Source organism: Erpetoichthys calabaricus, chromosome 2 (genome assembly GCF_900747795.2).
Source record: "Erpetoichthys calabaricus chromosome 2, fErpCal1.3, whole genome shotgun sequence".
NCBI lineage: Eukaryota > Metazoa > Chordata > Cladistia > Polypteriformes > Polypteridae > Erpetoichthys > Erpetoichthys calabaricus.
Window position 1 is genome coordinate 8,413,027 of NC_041395.2, and position 20,443 is coordinate 8,433,469.

At 42.0% G+C, this 20,443-nt stretch overlaps 1 protein-coding gene across 2 annotated transcripts in view; it reads right to left on the minus strand.

The window, feature by feature from the left end:
* Positions 1-20,443, minus strand: part of cd44b (CD44 molecule (Indian blood group) b) — a 152,596-nt gene that overhangs the window by 14,124 nt on the left and 118,029 nt on the right. The window contains exons 7-9 of one of the 2 annotated variants that reach the window (XM_051923614.1): positions 10,464-10,688; positions 6,114-6,182; positions 107-185 (exon numbers count right to left, since the gene is read on the minus strand). In XM_051923614.1, the coding sequence (XP_051779574.1) occupies positions 107-185; positions 6,114-6,182; positions 10,464-10,688 (373 nt within the window). The remainder of the gene's footprint in view (positions 1-106; positions 186-6,113; positions 6,183-10,463; positions 10,689-20,443) is intronic. The other variant, XM_051923615.1, reaches the window with a different exon arrangement.

Below are 20,443 nucleotides of genomic sequence, written 5' to 3' on the forward strand. Positions count from 1 at the left end.
TTCATAGGCTTCAGGGATTTTCTGGTGCTAAATGCTCCAGAATGACCAATCACACCCTGTTTGGAGGACATATATATAAATATTGTATATAGAAAAGATTGCTTACTTTCTCCTGTACAGAACAGCGATGCACACAAAGGCCAGTATCAGCACGGACAGGGCGATAGCCAAAATGATCAGCCAGTCTGAAACAGAAGATAAAGAAAGTAAATGTCACATAGGAATTGTCCAGAAGAAATACGAAGGACTTGAGAACAATGACGTATATCTACCACTCAATCCAACATATCGAGGCGATCCCTTTGAAAGATCTGCTGTCCTCTTATACTCAACGGGATACGTGGGCTCAAAATAAAAAGGAGTGCCACCACTTACCGACGAGTCACGCAGAAGAAATGGCAGTTTGAACTCTGCATACGAATAAATGTTTGGATAGTGACTCCACATTGTCATGACGGTTCTTTAGGCAGAGTTAATTCTGTTCTCCATTTATCTAATACCCATTCATTCATGCCGGAGTATCACTGATCCACGACCTGCTCATGTTCATGGAGGTTTTTGGTGCCATGCCCTACTTACCCACATCATTTTACATACAGTACCTTTTATATAGATTTTCTTTGCTATAGGAATATTCCTTTTGCAAATGTCTACTTTACTCCTATCCAGTCAACTACAGAAGCTCTCGTTTCACTAAAATGTACTTACCCTATTACTCTGGACATGGCTTCAAGAGCGACTGTGCTGAGGTCACTGCCATTAATGACAAGGAGTCACCCAAGTGCAAAGGAAAACTTCAAATGGTGCAACGCTTGCTTAAACTACCGGTCACAGTTTACACCCCCAGCCCGGGTCAGTTTCAAAAAGCTTTCAGTAAGTTTATGGGGGATTGTAACACATTCCCAAAGATGACCATCGGTGGTGTCTGATCATTGTGCTGCAGCCATGTCACCTGCACTTCAGAACGGGTCACCAACCTGATGGATGACATGGCTGGCAACATAGAAATAAAAATGAGGTTACTAATAAAATAAATTAAGTTGTGAACGTTAAACGTGTAAATGTTGAGGAAAATCCTATAAATCAACTAAATGCCCCAGAATGACCAAACACACCCCTCTGAGGTCACCAAAGTAGTAAGAAAATTTTAAGGTGACGTCAGAGCTATGGACACCCTGTTTGGAGGACAAAGCACATTCAGACCTGGCCACTCCTTGGATGGGAGGTGTTGGTGAGGCCAGCAGGGGGCGCTAAATGGTGATCCCAATGCCCCAGTGCAATTACAGGGACACTGTGCTGTAAAAAAATTCAGATGTGACGAGACAGAGGTCCTGACTCTCTGTGGACTCTCTCTGGACATCCTCTGTAAGGAGCAGGGTGTACCCCGAGGTTCAGGCTAAACTGCCCTCCATACCCCCCTAATCACCCTCTATCTCTAATTGGATCTCTCGCTCATCCCGTCACCATCTAACAGCTAATGTGTCGTGAGCGTAGTGGTGCAATAATGGCTGCCATCGCATCATCCGGGTGGATGCTACACATTGGTGATGGCTGATGTGGCTTCACACTCATTGAAGAACTTTGAATAGTGAAAAAAGCGCTATATTAATCCATCCATCCATCCATTATCCAACCCGCTATATCCTAACTGCAGGGTCATGGGGGTCTGCTGGAGCCAATCCCAGCCAACAAAGGGCACAAGGTAGGAAACAAACCCCGGGCAGGGCGCCAGCCCACCACAGGGACAATTTAGGTTCGCCAATGCACCTAACCTGCATGTCTTTGGACCGTGGAAGGAAACCCACGCAGACATGGGGAGGACATGCAAACTCCATGCAGGGAGGACACGGGAAGCGAACTCAGGTCCCCAGCGCTACCCACTGCATCATCGTGCCACCACGCTATATTAATGTAAAAACTTATTATTATTATTACTGGATGTTTTGAAAATACCCACGTGTTCCTCCATTAGGTTTTCTTTTATAAATCCGGACAGTTGCATACTCAAGCTTTATAAATGAGGCCCCCTGGGCTTTACTATTCTGACCTCAACAATCAAATGAAAACTCGGGTTAACATGCATTATGCTCTCAGTTAATTGTTCTCCTACTGCATGATATAATTCACCTACGCTTCTAAATGTGCCCAAGACAGTTAGACCACTTACAGTGGGCTTGCAACGATTGTTGTATGCACATCATGTTGTGGAAAAAAGTCACCACAGACGGAGCAGCCCCTCTACACCAAGTGCAAAAATCTACAAACCCCTTTTTAGAATTCACATCATTGAGGGTACAGAAATGGGGCCTCAAGCATCAGAAGTACAACTCCTCATCATCATCATCTACAGACTGGGTAAGGGCATTTGAGTCTCAAGATTCTTTGCTAGCGAAATCATCACTCGATCAAGAAAGCAGCCATGGAGATGCGAAAACAGCCCGTGTTCTGAAAACTGAACCAAGACAGCAAATCCGTACAACATCCATAATAAAGATGGTATCAGGAGAAGTGGAAGTGCCTGCAGGGAATCGCAGAATTCTAACATCACTGCCACCGGTGACTGGCACCACCTTCTAAGTCATCGTCATCACTCCTCATTCCTGTCACCTGGGTAGGCGCATTGAACCCGGACAGCTCATTTTAGCCCGTGTGTTTATGGGTGGGAACTGTTTCAACTGTTCTGAGTAGAACCCCTCAACATACAGCCCAAGGTGGAGACCCCGACAGGCCAGGACAAGTCTCAGCAACTGATCAGGTCGATGATTAGATCTACACCTACAGGCAGTGTCTCTGTGTGTGTGTGTGTGTGTGAGTGTGTGTGTCCAAGCCGTTTTTGGTGTGCGTCTAGATACGCTTACTTCGGTTTAAAGCCGGTGTCCTGGCAGAGCAGATGGACCGACTCCATTTTCTGTGCATTGGGGGGACACCGTAAGGTAGTCTGATTTCAGTGTAACGTTTTTTAGTTAGTGAGTGTTTAGTCTTCTTTGTTTGATGACCTTTATTTTTTTTCTGGGCAGCGTGGTGGCTCGGAAGGTTGCCGGTTCAAATCCCGTAAACACCTGAAGAGATTGCGCCCCTGAGCAAGAACCTTAACCTGCAAATTGCTCTGTCCTGGGTATGACGTTAATCTGCATCCAGCCCTGCATGTGGGTCCTCCAACCTGCAGGGGAACACATGGAGGTTGGTGGCAGAACTGGCATTCCAGCCACCATCGAAGAAAACTTCACTGTTACTGGCTCCATTCCACCTGAACTAGTGTGGGGCTGAGGTGTCACCCATTACATGGCTGAACTTGGGTCCTAATCTGGGGATCCTGAGTTGATTTGTCATGTGGTGGGTGCGGCAACGTGCGCTCCTAACCTCTCTCTTTATTTTCTGGCACATGTGCGTGCCTTTTGTGTTTTGTTTAAGAGCTGCAGTACTGCGGGTAGTACAAAAATGGAAGCCGTTTCCCACCTTGGCGATTGGTAGTGCTCAGAAGCTGAAGTAGGAGAGATGAGAGAGAAAGAGCTTTGCTTTTATAAAGGCAGCGATTGCTGGAGAGCACAGCCAGTCAATCTACAGAGTAGACCAAGTGTGCTTGATGTGAGCGGAGCTTTCCAAATGAATGGTGAGTGCGGCGGCTCAGTGATTGGCTGCCACATAGGAGCCGCTTTATTCAACTCCTAGGGCGGGTGGCTGCAGCAGGATATGCCGACACCACTGTTACCTTTCCTAGAAAGTTCTGGTTAGCTATGAAACTTAGCCTCCTCTGATTGGTCATCAGCTCTTGGTGTTGCAAATGACAGCGTTCCTATTGGCTGAGGTCCTTAACTCATTATACAGATCACTTCACATAGTGCTCAGCGTGTGGAAAAATTCAAGTCTCTCTTTTTGGAATTTTTCTGGGTTTTCTTTTTTAAATATATTTGATCCACAGTTAGACGAATTTACCGATGCGAAACCCACAGATACGAAGCACAACAGTGTCATTTATGTTAGGTTAGAATGTCTAGAGGGGGCTGGCTGGCCGGGTGGTCTCGTGGCCTCGGACCCCCTGCAGATTTTGTTTTTTTTTTCTCCAGCTGTCTGGAGTTTTTTTTTTGTTTTGTTTTTAATGTCCTCCCTGGCCAATCGGATCTTACTTTTATTCTATGTTAATTAGTATTGCCTCATCTTATTCTCATATTTTGTCTTTTATTTTCTCTGTCTTCATCCTGTAAAGCACTTTGAGCTACATCATTTGTATGAAAATGTGCTCTAGAAATAAATATTGTTATTATTGTTAATAGTCTAGCGTAGTACTGTATTTTTATGCTCGAACCAATTCTAGAATCTGTTAGATGTCCTTATAAATAAGAGTACATTAGGTTTAGGTTTATTTGTCATATATAGGTTAACACAGGGTCAAAATACAATAAAATGTGTATGACGAGAAAAACAAGTATAAACTATCCATCCATCCATTATCCAATCTGCTATATCCTAACTACAGGGTCACGGGGGTCTGCAGGAGCCAATCCCAGCCAACACAGAGTGCAAAGCAGGAACATTATAAAGTATCCACGAGATTGAGATTTTCTGAGCCATTGTGACAAACTGCATGGGGTAAGTAACAGATTAAAAACTCGTCCTCTGATATCAGAAACAAGAACGTTTATGCAAAGATCTCAAAATCTCTTGCTTGTAGAATATACAAACTGCACTTCCCTTGATATTCAGAAAAAAAAGAGTCAAAAATCCTCTGAAAAAAATCATTATAAAAATGTTTAAGGAAGCCAGCTGTTTTAAATCATTTAAGAAAAAGTGAAATCGTGCATCTTTGAGCATCAAGTCCTTCCTTTATGACCGGGGTGTCCAACTCCGGTGCTGGTGGGCCGCAGTGGCTGCAGGTTTTCTTTCTCACCCTTTTCATAATCAGTTTTCACTGCTAATTAACTCCTTTTCCCTTCATTTTCATAGCCCTGTATTTAAGGATTCAGTCCTCAGAACTGATTTGTTTCGTCATTAAACAGAAATGAGACGTGAAACGAGCCAACAGATGACCAGCTAAACTGGAACTTCAGACTCTAGCCAATTTCACGCCAACCAGTTTCTTAATGAGAAGTCAGTTAATTAAAGCAGTTATTGAATATCAGGACTTATTGCTGCTCTCGTTCTGCCACAGCAGACTGTTAATTTTCTATCTATCTATCTATCTATCTATCTATCTATCTATCTATCTATCTATCTATCTATCTATCTATCTATCTATCTATCTATCTATCTATCTATCTATCTATCTATCTATCTATCTATCTATCTATCTATCTATCTATCTATCTATCTATTTTTCTTTTCTAAGACCACCGTCAAGTTGTTTTGGTGACCTGAGCACCCCAACGTGACCTTCATCTTTCTTTATTTTCAGGTGAGCTGGTCATGTGGCGGCTCCTTTTGTGTCTCATTATTGTTTGGTTGCTCATTAAGGATAAAGAAACAACTAAGGGGTCCGAGTCACGTCAATTAAAACAGGGAATCAGCAGCAAAAACAGCTCACTAATTAAGAAGATGGTTAGAATAAAAATCTGCAGCCAATGTAGCCCACCAGGACCGGAGTCAGACACCCCTGCTTTATGATGTCAGAGGTTAACTTTACTGGTGACTGGCTGAAGGTGGGTGGCAATAACTGAGAACTATCTATCTAACAGAAACCTAACAAGACCGGGCTAACCCACCTGCTCATGTCTTTTTTATCACCACCAGGGGGCTCCCTTTTCTGTGAATGCTACCAGTTGTTGGGCTTAACATGCTTCACCTCACTCAATAAAAATCACCACCAACTTCTCACCATCTTTAAGAGACCGTAAGTTCCTGTTTTTCCTGAAGGCAGCTGTCATTTAAATCCTACACATTATTATTACAGGATACAATCCAGCAGTTTTTAGAGATACCAACATATTCAGGTTTTAGTACCCGTTTTGTTTAAGATTCTTAACACACCTTTGGAATTCCCTTCCTAGGATGTCATTATCGCTTACGTTGTTGGCAGACAGCATCCAATGGCCTGTCCTTCGTCATCTAAAACAGCCATTAACCACCACCAGACAATATTAAACCCACCACCACAAAGCCACACTGGCTGTAGAACCTACCTTGAACGTAATGTGAGATAAATCTGACCGGAGATAAAGATGTGTTAAAATAAGATGAATCTATGAAATCTGTGTAAATACAATGAAAAAGGAAATAATCAGAAACAAGCCCTGAAGCCATAGTACAATTTCAATGTGCGCATTTCCATTGTTAACAGCAGAATCAAAGTTCTAGTGTTCTAAAGTGAATTAATGAAGTCCTATATGACATCACTTGTCACTGCATTAAAGGTCACACTCAAAATGGTCTAACCAAGAGCACCTCTGGAGTGAAGGGCGTATTCTGTGTGAACAGGACAGAACAGAGAAATCATGGAGTCCTAAACAGGTCCTCGTTAATCACAAGTTAGCCAAAATGAATCTTTTTAGTTGAATAGTAAATTATGGTTTGGAGAACACCTAGTGGAGACTAAGGGAATTGCATTTAAATAGGAAATCGGCGATCATTTCTTTATATGAAGGGCATATTCTGTTAAAACGGGACTGAACAGAGAAGACATGGAGTCCTCATCAGGTTCTCATTCATCTCAAGTTAACCAAAATGAATCTTTTTAGTTGAATAGTAAATTGTGACTTGGGGAACACCTAGTGGAGACTAAGAGAACTGCATTTCAGTAGGAATTCTGAAAACATTTCTTTATATGAAGGGCATATTCTGCTCAAAATGGACTGAACAGAAGAGACTTGGAGTCCTCATCAGGTCCTCTTTCATCGCAAGTTAAGCAAAATTAATCTTTTCAGCTGAATAGTGAATCGTGACTTGGGGAACACCTGCTGAAGACTAAGAGAACTGCATTTCAGTAGGAAATCAGCAAACATTCCTTTATATGAAGGGTATATTCTGCTAGAATAGAACAAGACTGAACAGAGGAGATGTGAAGTCCTCATCAGGTCCTCATTAATTACAAGATAACCAAAATGAATCTTTTCAGTTGAATAGTGAATCGTGGTTTGGAGAACACCTAGTGAAGACTAAAAGAATGGCATTTCAGTAGGAATACATTAAACCACATACAGTAATTCCAAAGGGTTCTATCTATCTATCTATCTATCTATCTATCTATCTATCTATCTATCTATCTATCTATCTATCTATCTATCTATCTATCTATCTATCTATCTATCTATCTATCTATCTATCTATCTATTATATAGTGCCTTTTGCATCTATCTATCTATCTATCTATCTATCTATCTATCTATCTATCTATCTATCTATCTATCTATCTATCTATCTATTATATAGTGCCTTTTGCATCTATCTATCTATCTATCTATCTATCTATCTATCTATCTATCTATCTATCTATCTATCTATCTATCTATCTATCTATCTATCTATTATATAGTGCCTTTTATATCTATCTATCTATCTATCTATCTATCTATCTATCTATCTATCTATCTATCTATCTATCTATCTATCTATCTATCTATCTATCTATTATATAGTGCCTTTTTCATCTATCTATCTATCTATCTATCTATCTATCTATCTATCTATCTATCTATCTATCTATCTATCTATCTATCTATCTATCTATCTATCTATCTATCTATCTATTATATAGTGCCTTTTGCATCTATCTATCTATCTATCTATCTATCTATCTATCTATCTATCTATCTATCTATCTATCTATCTATCTATTATATAGTGCCTTTTGCATCTATCTATCTATCTATCTATCTATCTATCTATCTATCTATCTATCTATCTATCTATCTATCTATCTATCTATCTATCTATCTATTATATAGTGCCTTTTGCATCTATCTATCTATCTATCTATCTATCTATCTATCTATCTATCTATCTATCTATCTATCTATCTATCTATCTATCTATCTATCTATCTATCTATCTATTATATAGTGCCTTTTGCATCTATCTATCTATCTATCTATCTATCTATCTATCTATCTATCTATCTATCTATCTATCTATCTATCTATCTATCTATCTATCTATCTATCTATCTATTATATAGTGCCTTTTGCATCTATCTATCTATCTATCTATCTATCTATCTATCTATCTATCTATCTATCTATCTATCTATCTATCTATCTATCTATCTATCTATCTATCTATCTATCTATCTATCTTATAGTGCCTTTCACATCTATCTATTGTAAGAAAAAGGTGCTATATGGGCACCTGACCCGACACAGATGGACACGGAGAGATGGACACGGAGGCACATATAAAATAAATAAACTTTTATTTTTCTTCACCTGTGGGGCATGTCTTCCCCGTAATCCCCACAGGCACAACACAGTCCCAAGTGCACAAACACCAAATTAAACACACCCACACACCACTCCTCTCAGGCAACCTCGTCCACCTCCTCCCGATTCTGGCTGCTGAGTGGTGGTTGCTGGCTCCCTTTTTTTGGGTACCCGGAAGTGCTCCAGGTGTTTGATTGCCGACATCCGGCTGCAGTTCCGGGTGAGGCGAAACCAGTGGCCGAAAGGGGCCAGCAGCTCCTGCTGCAGCACCCCCTGGCAGCGCCTGCAGAACCCAACAGGGCTGCACAGAACTCCAACATCCATGAAGCCCTGGGGGAGTCCAAGGCACTGCTGAAAATAAGGGTGGCTGTCATCTAGCGTCTAGGGGGAGATACTGGGTTTCCCACCCTTGTCCCCCTGGTATATATGGTGCAGGGGCGTCCCGGCCAGGCATGGGCCCTGGCCATCCGTCAGATTATCTATCTATCTATCTATCTATCTATCTATCTATCTATCTATCTATCTATCTATCTATCTATCTATCTATCTATCTATCTATCATATAGTGCCTTTCACATTTGTCTGTCTATCTATTTATCTAAAGGCAAGCAATCTTTACAAATATTTAAAGGCAATGTGTTGAATTTTTACACCTCAGTACTAACCATGTTAAAAACTGCTAAGGTGTACTTTTCAGTACATTTACAGTAATATGATCATCGGGACTTCATTAGAATGCCCTTGAATGCAATTTTCATAGCAACATGGACTCTTTTATTAAGAAAGTGTAAAGCAATTTGCTTATCTTTTTATTAAGATTGGTGGAAGAAGCCACATCTAAGTCACTGAACTGGCACGTCAGATGGCAGAACCGATGTTTGCTGTGGTTGCCGTGGTGATAAACAAAAACACCATGCCAATAAGAGAACACAAATCGTATTTTTGGTTTGTTTATTTCCTTGGCTACTATCATGTTTTGTTTTTTTTTAGTTACAGATGATAATTCTCACAGAAGGTGTGCAGTGCACAGATGATGCCCTTCCTCTACATATTGCAGGTTATCAGATTGCACTTATTAGTCAGTGACTGCTCAGTTTTCAAGGTCAAACGTTTACCAGAAACGATGAGGTGAATATTTGAGGTGCTCTTGGGTTCACCTGCTCCTGCTCCTTTTTACACAGCAACAAAGTGTCTGCTTTATGTGTCTTACTTTTTAGTCATCGTAGTGTGTGTTCAGCATATACTGTGTATATATATATAAAGAGAGAGAGATAGAAAGAGAGATTTTGATAAAAATGATGCTTTTGTTTTATTAATGGACTATTGAATTGTAATAAAACTTAAGAGATTTTCATGAAGCATGTCACCTGTAAGATAAAGACTAAATAATCATACTGCCCATGTTGTGGTAATGCTCTACAAAATGCACTTCATAAATTAAAAACATATCGATGTGAGTATTGATGATATTGTAAATAACACAAAGTGAAAATCAGCAAAATTAAAACAAATCTATACATGAAAATTTAAGAACATAAAAGTGAAACGTGAGACTACGATGCAAATGCACAACAAAACAAACATCACAAATACAAGACGGAGAATAAAGAAGGAAAACAATTGTTGGTTTTTGCAAAACATGCATGACAAAGATGAAGGAAGTCACACAGACATGCAAAAGAACTGAGCGCTCCTTTAGAGAAACCAATGAAGACTTCAGTATCCTAGCTCTGCTATGAGGTCAATTCAATCAGCACAAATAACAGAAAGTAAAGGAAACTGCCAGTGCAACGTATGCAGAGTTTTCGAAACCAAAGAGAACCAAACACCCGCCCTGAGGATAGAAATGATTTACGGAATTTCTGTACTTCAGATGTAAAGCTAACAATTCTTTACACCAACTTCCATTACTGGGCTGCAAGAGTCTTCAAGGGTGAGGTAACTAAAGAGTTCAGTATAGTGAGCGTCTTCAACCGACACACCCAAGAAAACCAAGATCGTTATTTTGAAACCAAAAGAAAGAACAAAATCAAATTATCAATTAGATGACAGAATGAAAAGATGGAAATTCCTGCTTCATATCACACATATACATCTACCACCCTGTTCTCCACCAACCTGTATTGGCCGCCTTGTCGTCTCTTTCCATAGAAGAAGATGAGGAGTTTGAGTTGATTGGGTCTGGTGGAAGAGCTTCCAGTACCTCATTTGACTGCGTGATGTTGTCAGCGTCAATGTCCACGGAGGTGCTCACCCAAAACGTTTCGATGGGAAAGGACGTTGGTGTGTTTTGGGCAGTTGGAGTAACGAGATCCTCGGGCCCTTCAGTAACCAACTCGTCCCCTGCAGTGGTGTGAGGAGCAGGGGTCCGATCAGTACATGTTTAGTCAAAGTCTTACACCATATATTTGGGAATGGGAAGAAGATGAGCTTTGCTTCAGGTTGGCGTTTTAAGACTTGCAGAGGTAAGCTTTTCAATAATACTAAACTGTCTCTCGCCCTGAGGTACGAGCCTAAAACAAGGAATCCCAAAAGTAGTGAAAGGAACAATTCTGTGGGACACAAGGATAAGCCATATGAGTGAAGAGGCTGGCTACAGGGAAGTTGCTCTCCTTTAAACTAATTTTTATGAACTAGTGTCCGCATTTACTTTTATCTTGTTGAGGACTCTGGTCAACACTAGTCATTTTAAATGTGCTTTATAAATAAAGTTGATTTTATTGTTCTTTTATACCTTCGAAGTTTAGCAAAGGCTCCAAGGCCAGAGTGCAGACAATACAGTAATGCCCACCAGCAGTCTAAGGGTCCCATAAAATGACTGACTCTGTAAGACCTGGTGCTGGAAGAGATTCTGGCATTGATCACAGACGTTACCCCTTGACGTTACCCCTGGATGCCATGATCATTTTTTGAACTACTGTTGTAAACCACATGACCCCCTGCCTTGGATCCTATATGATCCTCTGCTCCACCCTACATGACCCCCTGCCTTAGACCCTTTAGTACCCTCTGCCATGACCCTGCATGACCCTCTGCTCAAACCCTACATGACCCCCTACCTTAAGACAGACAGACAGACAGACAGACAGACAGACAGACAGACAGACAGACAGACAGACAGACAGATAGATAGATAGATAGATAGATAGATAGATAGATAGATAGATAGATAGATAGATAGATAGATATGAAAGGCGCTATATGATAGATAGATAGATAGATAGATAGATAGATAGATAGATAGATAGATAGATAGATAGATAGATAGATAGATAGATAGATAGATAGATAGATAGATAGATAGATAGATAGATAGATAGATAGATAGATACTTTATTAATCCCAAGGGGAAATTCACAAACCCTTAAAATAAACCCTTTAGGACCCTCTGCTACGACCCTACATGACCCTCTGCTCAAACACTACATGACCCTCTGCCTTCACTCTACAAGACCCCCGCCTTAGACCATTTAGGACCCTCTGCTATGACCCTACGTGACCCTCTGCTCTATCCTACATGATCCCCTGCCTTAGACCCTTCAGGACCCTCTGCTACGACCCTACATGATCCTCTGCCTTATATCCTGTACGACCCTCTGCTACAACCCTACATGACCCTCTGCTCCACTCTACATGACCCTCTGCCTCCACTCTACATGACCCTCTGCCTTCACTCTACATGACCCACTGCCTTAGATCCTTTAGGACCCTCTGCTCCACCCTATATGACCCTCGGCCTCCACTCTACATGACCCCCTGCCTTAGACCCTTTAGTACCCTCTGCTACAACCCTACATGACCCTCTGCTCCACCCTACATGACCCTCTGCCTCCACTCTACATGACCCCCTGCCTTAGACCCTTTAAGACCCTCTGCTACGACCCTACATGACCCTCTGCTCAAACCCTACATGACCCTCTGCCTTCACTCTACATGACCCCCTGCCTTAGACCCTTTAGGACCCTCTGCTACGACCCTACATGACCCTCTGCTCCATCCTACATGATCCTCTGCTTTCACTCTACATGACCCCCTGCCTTAAGATAGATAGATAGATAGATAGATAGATAGATAGATAGATAGATAGATAGATAGATAGATAGATAGATAGATAGATAGATAGATAGATAGATAGATAGATAGATAGATAGATAGATAGATAGATAGATAGATAGATAGATACCTTATTAATCCAAAGGGGAAATTCACAAACCCTTACATTAAACCCTTTATGACCCTCTGCTACAACCCTACATGACCCTCTGCTCCATCCTACATGACCCACTGCCTTAGACCCTTTAGGACCCTCTACTATGACCCTACATGACACTGCCTTCACTTTACATGGCCCTCTGCCTCAGATCCTATATGACACTCTGCCTCAGAACCTACACAACCCTCTGCCGTCACTCTACATGACCCCCTGCCTTAGACCCTACATGATCCTCTGCCTTAGATCCTATACGATCCTCTGCTTTGGAGCCTACAGGACCCTCTGCCTCCACCCTATATGATACTGTGCCTCAGAAACTGCATGATCCTCTGCTCTCCCCTACATGACTTTCTGCCTTGGATCCTAGTTGACCCTCTGCCTCCACCCTACATGATCCTCTGCCTTGGATGTTATATGACTTTTTGCCTCAGAACCTACATGGCCCTCTGCCTCCACCTTACATGATGCTCTGTCTCAGAAACTTCATGATCCTCTGCTCCACCCTACATGATCCTGTGCCTTAGACCCTATTCGATCCTCTGCTTTGGAGCCTACAGGACCCTGTGCCTCCACCCAACATGACCCTCTGGCAGAGATCAACCACAGATCATCCGGCAGGGAAGCAGTGCAGGCAGTTCTTTTAACGTCAGTCAAATAAAGTTATTTTAGTTCCATTTTCTGAAATGAGTGTTTATTTCTGCACGTCTTTTTTGTTTCACATGTATCAGTGCAGAGGCTTTGCACTTTCTTCTTCCATCAAGAAGAAAGAAACTCCTTGTAAACAGAAGTAAATCTTTCATTTTTGTTTATTTCACAGAGTGTTGTGTGTTTCCGGGGGGAGCGGGAGGGCTCATTTAGGGCTTGTTTTGTATGGGGGCGACAGCACATGGTTAATCACATATACAAATTAGCCATATGGAGCTGAGCTACCAGCTCACAGATCTCAGCATTACATATCTGGTGCCAGTACAGGTATCCATTGACATTCATCTTATCAAGTAGCGTCTGATAGTACTTACAGTATGCCCGTGGTCTGTAGCTGGTGTCTTATCTTGTTTCTACCCCCCAACACACCTGGCATATTCCAAACACAAATGATTGTGCTGCCAGCCTTATAGGGTACGGTTTGTATCTAACTTATAAAACATACAATACAATACAATTTATTTTTGTATAGCCCAAAATCACACAAGAAGTGCTGCAATGGGCTAAAACATGTACTGTATGCATTTAACAGCTATGATAAACAGATAAGTTACAGACACAGTAAACAGTATATGTACGTATTCTTTATACTTATACGTTAATGTGCACTTTTTCTGTTTACTAAAAAAAAGAACACTGCACCATATTAATATTTTCCTACCAGTCTCATAACGTATTGGGCACCAACTCTTTCTCTCCAATGTTATCCACTTGTGTCTCCTGTTTATACAGTATTTTGTATTCCATAGCTTCTTTATTTTTGTAAAAGCAAATGCATTATGGCCTTTAAACGCCTCAATCCTAAACAGAGATGCGATGAACAACACGCCACGTCAGCAAAGGAATGAAGGCAATGAGAAGACTCGTGAGGACACCGACCGCCCTTGAAGTCGTAGAGGGCGAGTGCCATTTCTCGAGGTTAACAGCTAATGAGGGCCCTTCTTAACTCTTTGAGGGCTGAAAATTTTTTCAGAAAACGTTTTCTGAAAAGCACACAAAGAAATGGTTTCACACATAAGTCAACATAAAACGTCAGTTGCTATGTGCTGTGGCTTCTGTTGGTGCATGTTGGGCATCTCTGGTGGCAGTGGCTGCGTTGGGGGCACCTCGATTGTTAGCGGGAATGCATGGTGGGCAGCTGCCTGCCTGTCTTCGCACAGCAGGTGGGTGGCGGTTGCAGTGTGACGCAATCTGGTTTGTACCTCTTGTCATCATAAGTAGTGGTCCTCCCAGGCAAACACCACGATCACCAGGGGACCGATCAGATGATGCTGGTACCTCACTTTCGTTTTTGGTCTCCATCTCCAGATCACTTGCATCAAACTCGGAGTCCGACAAGTCAGAGTCCTATTCAACGAGATTACATAAAACGTCCTTGGAGTATTTTGCGTTGCACATTCGCTTTGGTATCTTGCCAGATGTCCATGCTGTTTTAGAGGTTGTTTCCTCTTTGCTACTCATGCTACGCATAGGGAATCGAGGTTAAATCAACAAAGCTATGTAACTAAACTAAAATGTAAGGGCGAGTTTTGTTACAGTTTACAGCCGATTACCGTCCTCTACTCCTGAATTTTGATAAAAGTTGACATCAGCCCTGAAAGAGTTAATGAGACAGTAAAGGGTCCTTTCGAGGACCATTACACAACTGCTTATGTCCACCGCTCATCCACTTCATGTTCAAGGGGGCCCTCACGAGTCCCCCCCACCCTGCAGAGACTCACACCTGCCACAGTTTCAAGTTGCTACACAAATTTAAAAATTATGAACGACACGAAAGTGGCAAAGTGGCGAATGTTATCACACACGACTTTGGCTTATCCGACTCTACGAGAACGGCAATTTTGAAAAACAAGAAGGTTTACTGAATTGTAATTTTTGCATCTTATGCTGTACAGCTTATCTGAAATATCTCCCATATAATTATTAAGATACGCCCATATTGAAATTGTGGCCACAATGCTGGAATGTAACCTGTGCGCAAGTCGATGGATACCTGTACTCATGATATTCTCATTACAGTCAGCTGATCATTCTGTCAGTCATTATGTAACCCGTTTAGTCCTGAATAGGGTCATGGGGGGTCTGCTGGAACCTATCCCAGACATCATAGGGCACAAGGTCAGAACAAAGCCTGGACTGGGCACCAACCACACACACACACATACATCCACCCCAAGCACACACTAGAGCCAATTCAGGATCACCAATTCACCTAACCTGCATGTCTTTGGACTGTGGGAGGAAACCGGAGCACCCGGAGGAAACCCATGTAGACACGGGGAGAACATGCAAATTCCACGCAGGGAGGATGTGAACCCAGGTCTCCTTGCTGCGAGGTAGCAGCGCTACCAGTGTGCCACTGTGCCGCCCTGGTCAGTTATAGATAGATAGATAGATAGATAGATAGATAGATAGATAGATAGATAGATAGATAGATAGATAGATAGATAGATAGATAGATAGATAGATAGATAGATAGATAGATAGATAGATAGATAGATTGTATGCAATAACATTACGATACATACTTCTTTCAACAGCAATTCGGATGGTGAAAGACCGGACGGTGTTAACGGTTGTAGATATTCTTCGCAATATTGTAAGTTGATGTTTTCATCTTCCACGCGATCACCACCAACTGTTTCAGCAAAGTCTATTACATTACGCATTTAACCGTAGGGGGAATTTCCCAAGGGGAAATTCACAATGTACCCGGCAAATAAAAATACAGCAAATTTTTTTTCTGTTAAACGCATGCTCTGTGGGATGCTGGAGTACTGACTGGTGGGCCGAAGCAGAGTAGCAACGATCTTACAAATCATCATGGGGCGCTGGGAAAAAATAATGTTTGCCTAAGCCAGCCGCACTACAAATTTCTAGGAAAATATTCATGGAACAAGTTTGACGGCGAGTACAGCTTATACACTGCGAAACACTCTTTGATGCGCTACTGTGGTGTGTAACCAGCAGACGTGTATTGCGCCTTTGCTGTTGTACTTTACTCATTTTCACATGACGAATACAGACCGCCCTTGAATATTTTGTTTGATACAAGTGTTTGTGTCCTTGGCGTATTTCTGGGTTCGAAGGGTCGGCCATTCTATTACAGCACTCATACAGCAAAACAAGAAGTTGGCTTCCTTCCTGCTCGTATTTTTAGATATATCAGTAGATTATGAGGCCGAGCTGCCAAGAACATGCACATCAACCCACTCAATTGTGTTTAAATCAGCCTTCAGAGGGTGATTGTACTCGAGGCACGCAAATGAATACAAGTGAAGACGGTTCCGCTCTTTGAACACCCCGCTTCACAGTGAAGCTGTTATTTAGAGTCTCATTGAAAAGCAGCTTTAGTTTTTGCTTCGGGGAGAAAACATTTTGTTCACCCGGCTGACTACTGTCTAACTTTTAAGTTCTAGCGTGTTTGTTTTGTCAGAGTATTTGTATAAATCTTACAAATGCTTGATGGCATTGATTCTCCAAATGACTGCTCTTGTTATCTTGATGCTTTGAATCAAATTCCTGTGAGCTTCACAAAGGAAGCAGTAATGCTGTCTGCTCTGTAAAAAGCACAATAAAAATAAAGCAAGACTGTCCAATCGATTATCTAGTAAAAAGACGGCCAATGTCGAGCGAACCCACTCTAGCAATAGGGCGCTACCCCTGCAGACTTTCTCATAATAAAAACAGTATGCTAGATTAATGGGCCGCGCTTTCCTCCCGGGACTCTGGTTGCTTAATGAAGTTGAAAGTTCATTCCATTATCTGCAAGTTCAGGTTCAGGACCTCTGGGGACGGGAATGTGTGCCAGCACAACTGGGCACAAGGCATCACGCAGCTCTGAATGGGTCACTAGGCTATAGGAGAACACACACGCGCTCACACAGACACAAACGGTGCCCTCCATAACGTTTGGGACAATTTTTTCCTTGATTTGCCCCTCTGCTCCACAGTTTAAAATTACAATTCAGACCATTCAGACATTGTGATTAAAGTGCACACTGCAGACGTTCATTTAAGGCAGGGGTTTCCAACTCCAGTCCTTGAGGGCAAGGAAGTGTTGGGGCACCACCTGGGTCACCCTTTTAATATTTACAAAATCGTTGAACAGAAACTGGCGCTCAGTAGTGTGTCCAATAAAGCAAAACGAAAAAGCAGGTTAACTGAGAGGAACCAAAATGATCCCCTTAAATCGGGGGTCTCAGAGGGCCACAGGTTTTCATTCTAACCCTTTTCTCAATTAGTGGCCTGTTTTTGCTGCTGATTAACTTCTTTTGAATTAATTTTAATTGACTTGTTCTTGAAGACTCAGCCCCCTTAATTCAGGGGTGGGCAATGTCAGTCCTGGAGGGCCGCAGTGGCTGCAGGTTTTCATTTCAACACAACTGCATAATTAAAAAACAATCCTTGCCAATCTTAGGCCCTATTTAATTTTATGGTTTGTTAGTCTGCAATGTTAGGTTCACATATCGTAGATTTTGTCCTTTCCAAGGATATCATCTAAATGATTTGAAGCCTAAAACTGATAATTTACAGTCTGTCACATTTTTCTCTTAAGTGTTTTATTTAACCAAATAGATAGATAGATAGATAGATAGATAGATAGATAGATAGATAGATAGATAGATAGATAGATAGATAGATAGATAGATAGATAGATAGATAGATAGATAGATAGATAGATAGATAGATAGATAGATAGATAGATAGATAGATAGATAGATAGATAGATACTTTATTAATCCCAAGGGGAAATTCATAAATAGTGCATGATGTATCCACACAGGTGGACATGGAAACAAGCTAGATGGAGACCTGTTGGCTCTTTTGTCATTTGTATCTTATTGCTGACAAGGGGGCTCTGCCCCCTGCTTGCTTTGCTTGCCTACCCCCGGTGTTGGGTAACCCGAAATACATTAATGAATGTATGAGATATGTTTGTAGCTCCATTAGTCGAGCTGTTTGGTTTTGGAGCCGAGACAGTTTTGCTTCCGCGGTTTCAGACGCGCGTTGTAGGCGCCGACGTGTATTGTTTTTGTCCATGCGGGCTCGTGTTTGTAGCTCCGTTAGTGGAGCTGTATAGTTTGGGGGCTGTGACCATGACTCCATTAGTTCTCCTTTGTTTACCGTTACTAATATGAATAATTGCACTTACTGTTAATACGAAGCTGTTTCTGTGGCTGTACTGTTAATAATGCATCACTGTAATGTGATTCACTTATGCTGTATAGTTTGGATGTGTGAGGATGACGCATGTTCAATATGGAGCGTTCGTTTATTCTTATTACAGTTTGGACGTGTGAGGATGACATACGTTTAAAACGGAGCGTTCGTTTATTCTTATTACGTGTTGTAGGCGCCTTCGGCTTTCGTACTAACTCGCGCCTTCCGTACTATTATGCTGTGTATGGTGGACCTTTGTGGACTCCGTACTTTTTCCCGTTTCACTCTGGGGCGGGGGGCTGAATCCTCTTTTTTGTGTGGCTGTGTCGTTACCTATGGGCGCGTTGCCTCATTTCTTATTTACGTTAGTTGAGCGCCTTTGTTTTTGAGCCGTGACGCGTTGTAGGCGCTTATTTACGTTAGTTGAGCTAATATTATACCTCCGGTGCCGTGTGTGTTTCATGTGGTAGTCGTTGTAGGCGCATGTGTCCTCCGTACTATCTCGGGTTTGACTATGCTGTGTTTTGTGGACATTTGGGGACGCCGTACTCTCTCCGATTTGATTGTGGGGTGGGACGCCGAAGCCTGTTGTGTTTGTTTTGTTTGTGAGTACTCATATTATTGCATTATTGTAATGTGATTCACATATGCTGTGGAGTCCGTATCTCTGGGGCGTCTGTACCATCTTGGGGGTCTGCCTGCGGTGTGTTAGACGCGCGTTGTAGGCGCACGCACCTTCCGTACTATGTCGGGTTTGACTATGCTGTGTAGTGTGGACGGTTTGGGTTCCGTATTGTCTGTGCTCGTTGCTTTATTTCGTATTTCTGTTAGTGCTCGCTGTCGGCGCCTGCGCACTATGTCTCCTGCATCCATGGGCATGCCATGTACCTGCGTCCATATCTGGTTTAATCTCGGTTAGTAATAATGATAAGAAGCCATTAAAAACACTGAATGCGGCTGTTTAAGACTAAAATAAGAAGTTAAGAGTGGGGAACCTTAATAAATGAAGCATTAAAATGTCTCTTGAGCAATACATTCTTCATCAGCATGTATTCATCCATCTGGGTTGGAACAAAAACTTGCAGCCACTGCGGCCCTCCAGGACCAACACTGCCCACCCCTGCCTTCATTGTTTCTTTTTCTTTAATTAGCAGTCAAACAATAACGAGATACAAAATGAGCCGAAACAACTGGTGTCCGTCATACAATATCTGAAAATAAAGAAAGGTTAAGGTCTTAGGAATGTTGATCTGTTCAGGTCCACAAAAATTTTAATGGAACTCTTAGAAAAGAGAACATCAACAATTTCAGAAATGTCTGCTGTTGCACAATGAGAGTAGCAACAAGCCTCAGAATTAAAGAACGGGTTTAATTAACGACAAGCTTCAGTGCCTAATTAAGCAACTGGCTGGAGTGTGAGGCTCTGACTTAGTTGGTCTTCTGTCGGCTCACTCACTTCACATTTCATTTCTGTTTGGGTGCCATTTAAGGACAGAAATGAAGCAATTCAGGGGAACAAATCTTCCAAAAAATCAAGTCAATTAAAAGGAAAGGAAAAGGAGTTAATTAGCAGCGAAAACTGGTCACCAATTAAGTAAAGAATTAGAATGAAAACCTGCAGCCACTGCGGCCCTCCAGGACCGGAGTTGGAGACCCCTGATTTAAGGGGATCATTTTGGTTCCTCTCCGTTAACCTGCTTTTTCGTGTTGCTTTATTGGACGCACCATTTCTGTACAAGGACGTAAAGGGTGACCCGGGTGATGCCCCAACACTTCCTTCCGTGATAAATGTGTATTCCCTCAGTCGACAGTGTACTCCACTAGGTGAACACAAGTACTGATGATCTTAGACATGTTGTTGGGATGATTAATTACTTTTAACTTCGAGCGGTGATTCTTAAACTATGGGTCGTGAGCCTTTTTAGGTTGCGAGATGTTTATGATTGGGTCGTGCAGAATCGTGAATTACAGTTGAAGTGAATGAGAAAGGGACGTGAACGGTGTGCGGAAAGACTTG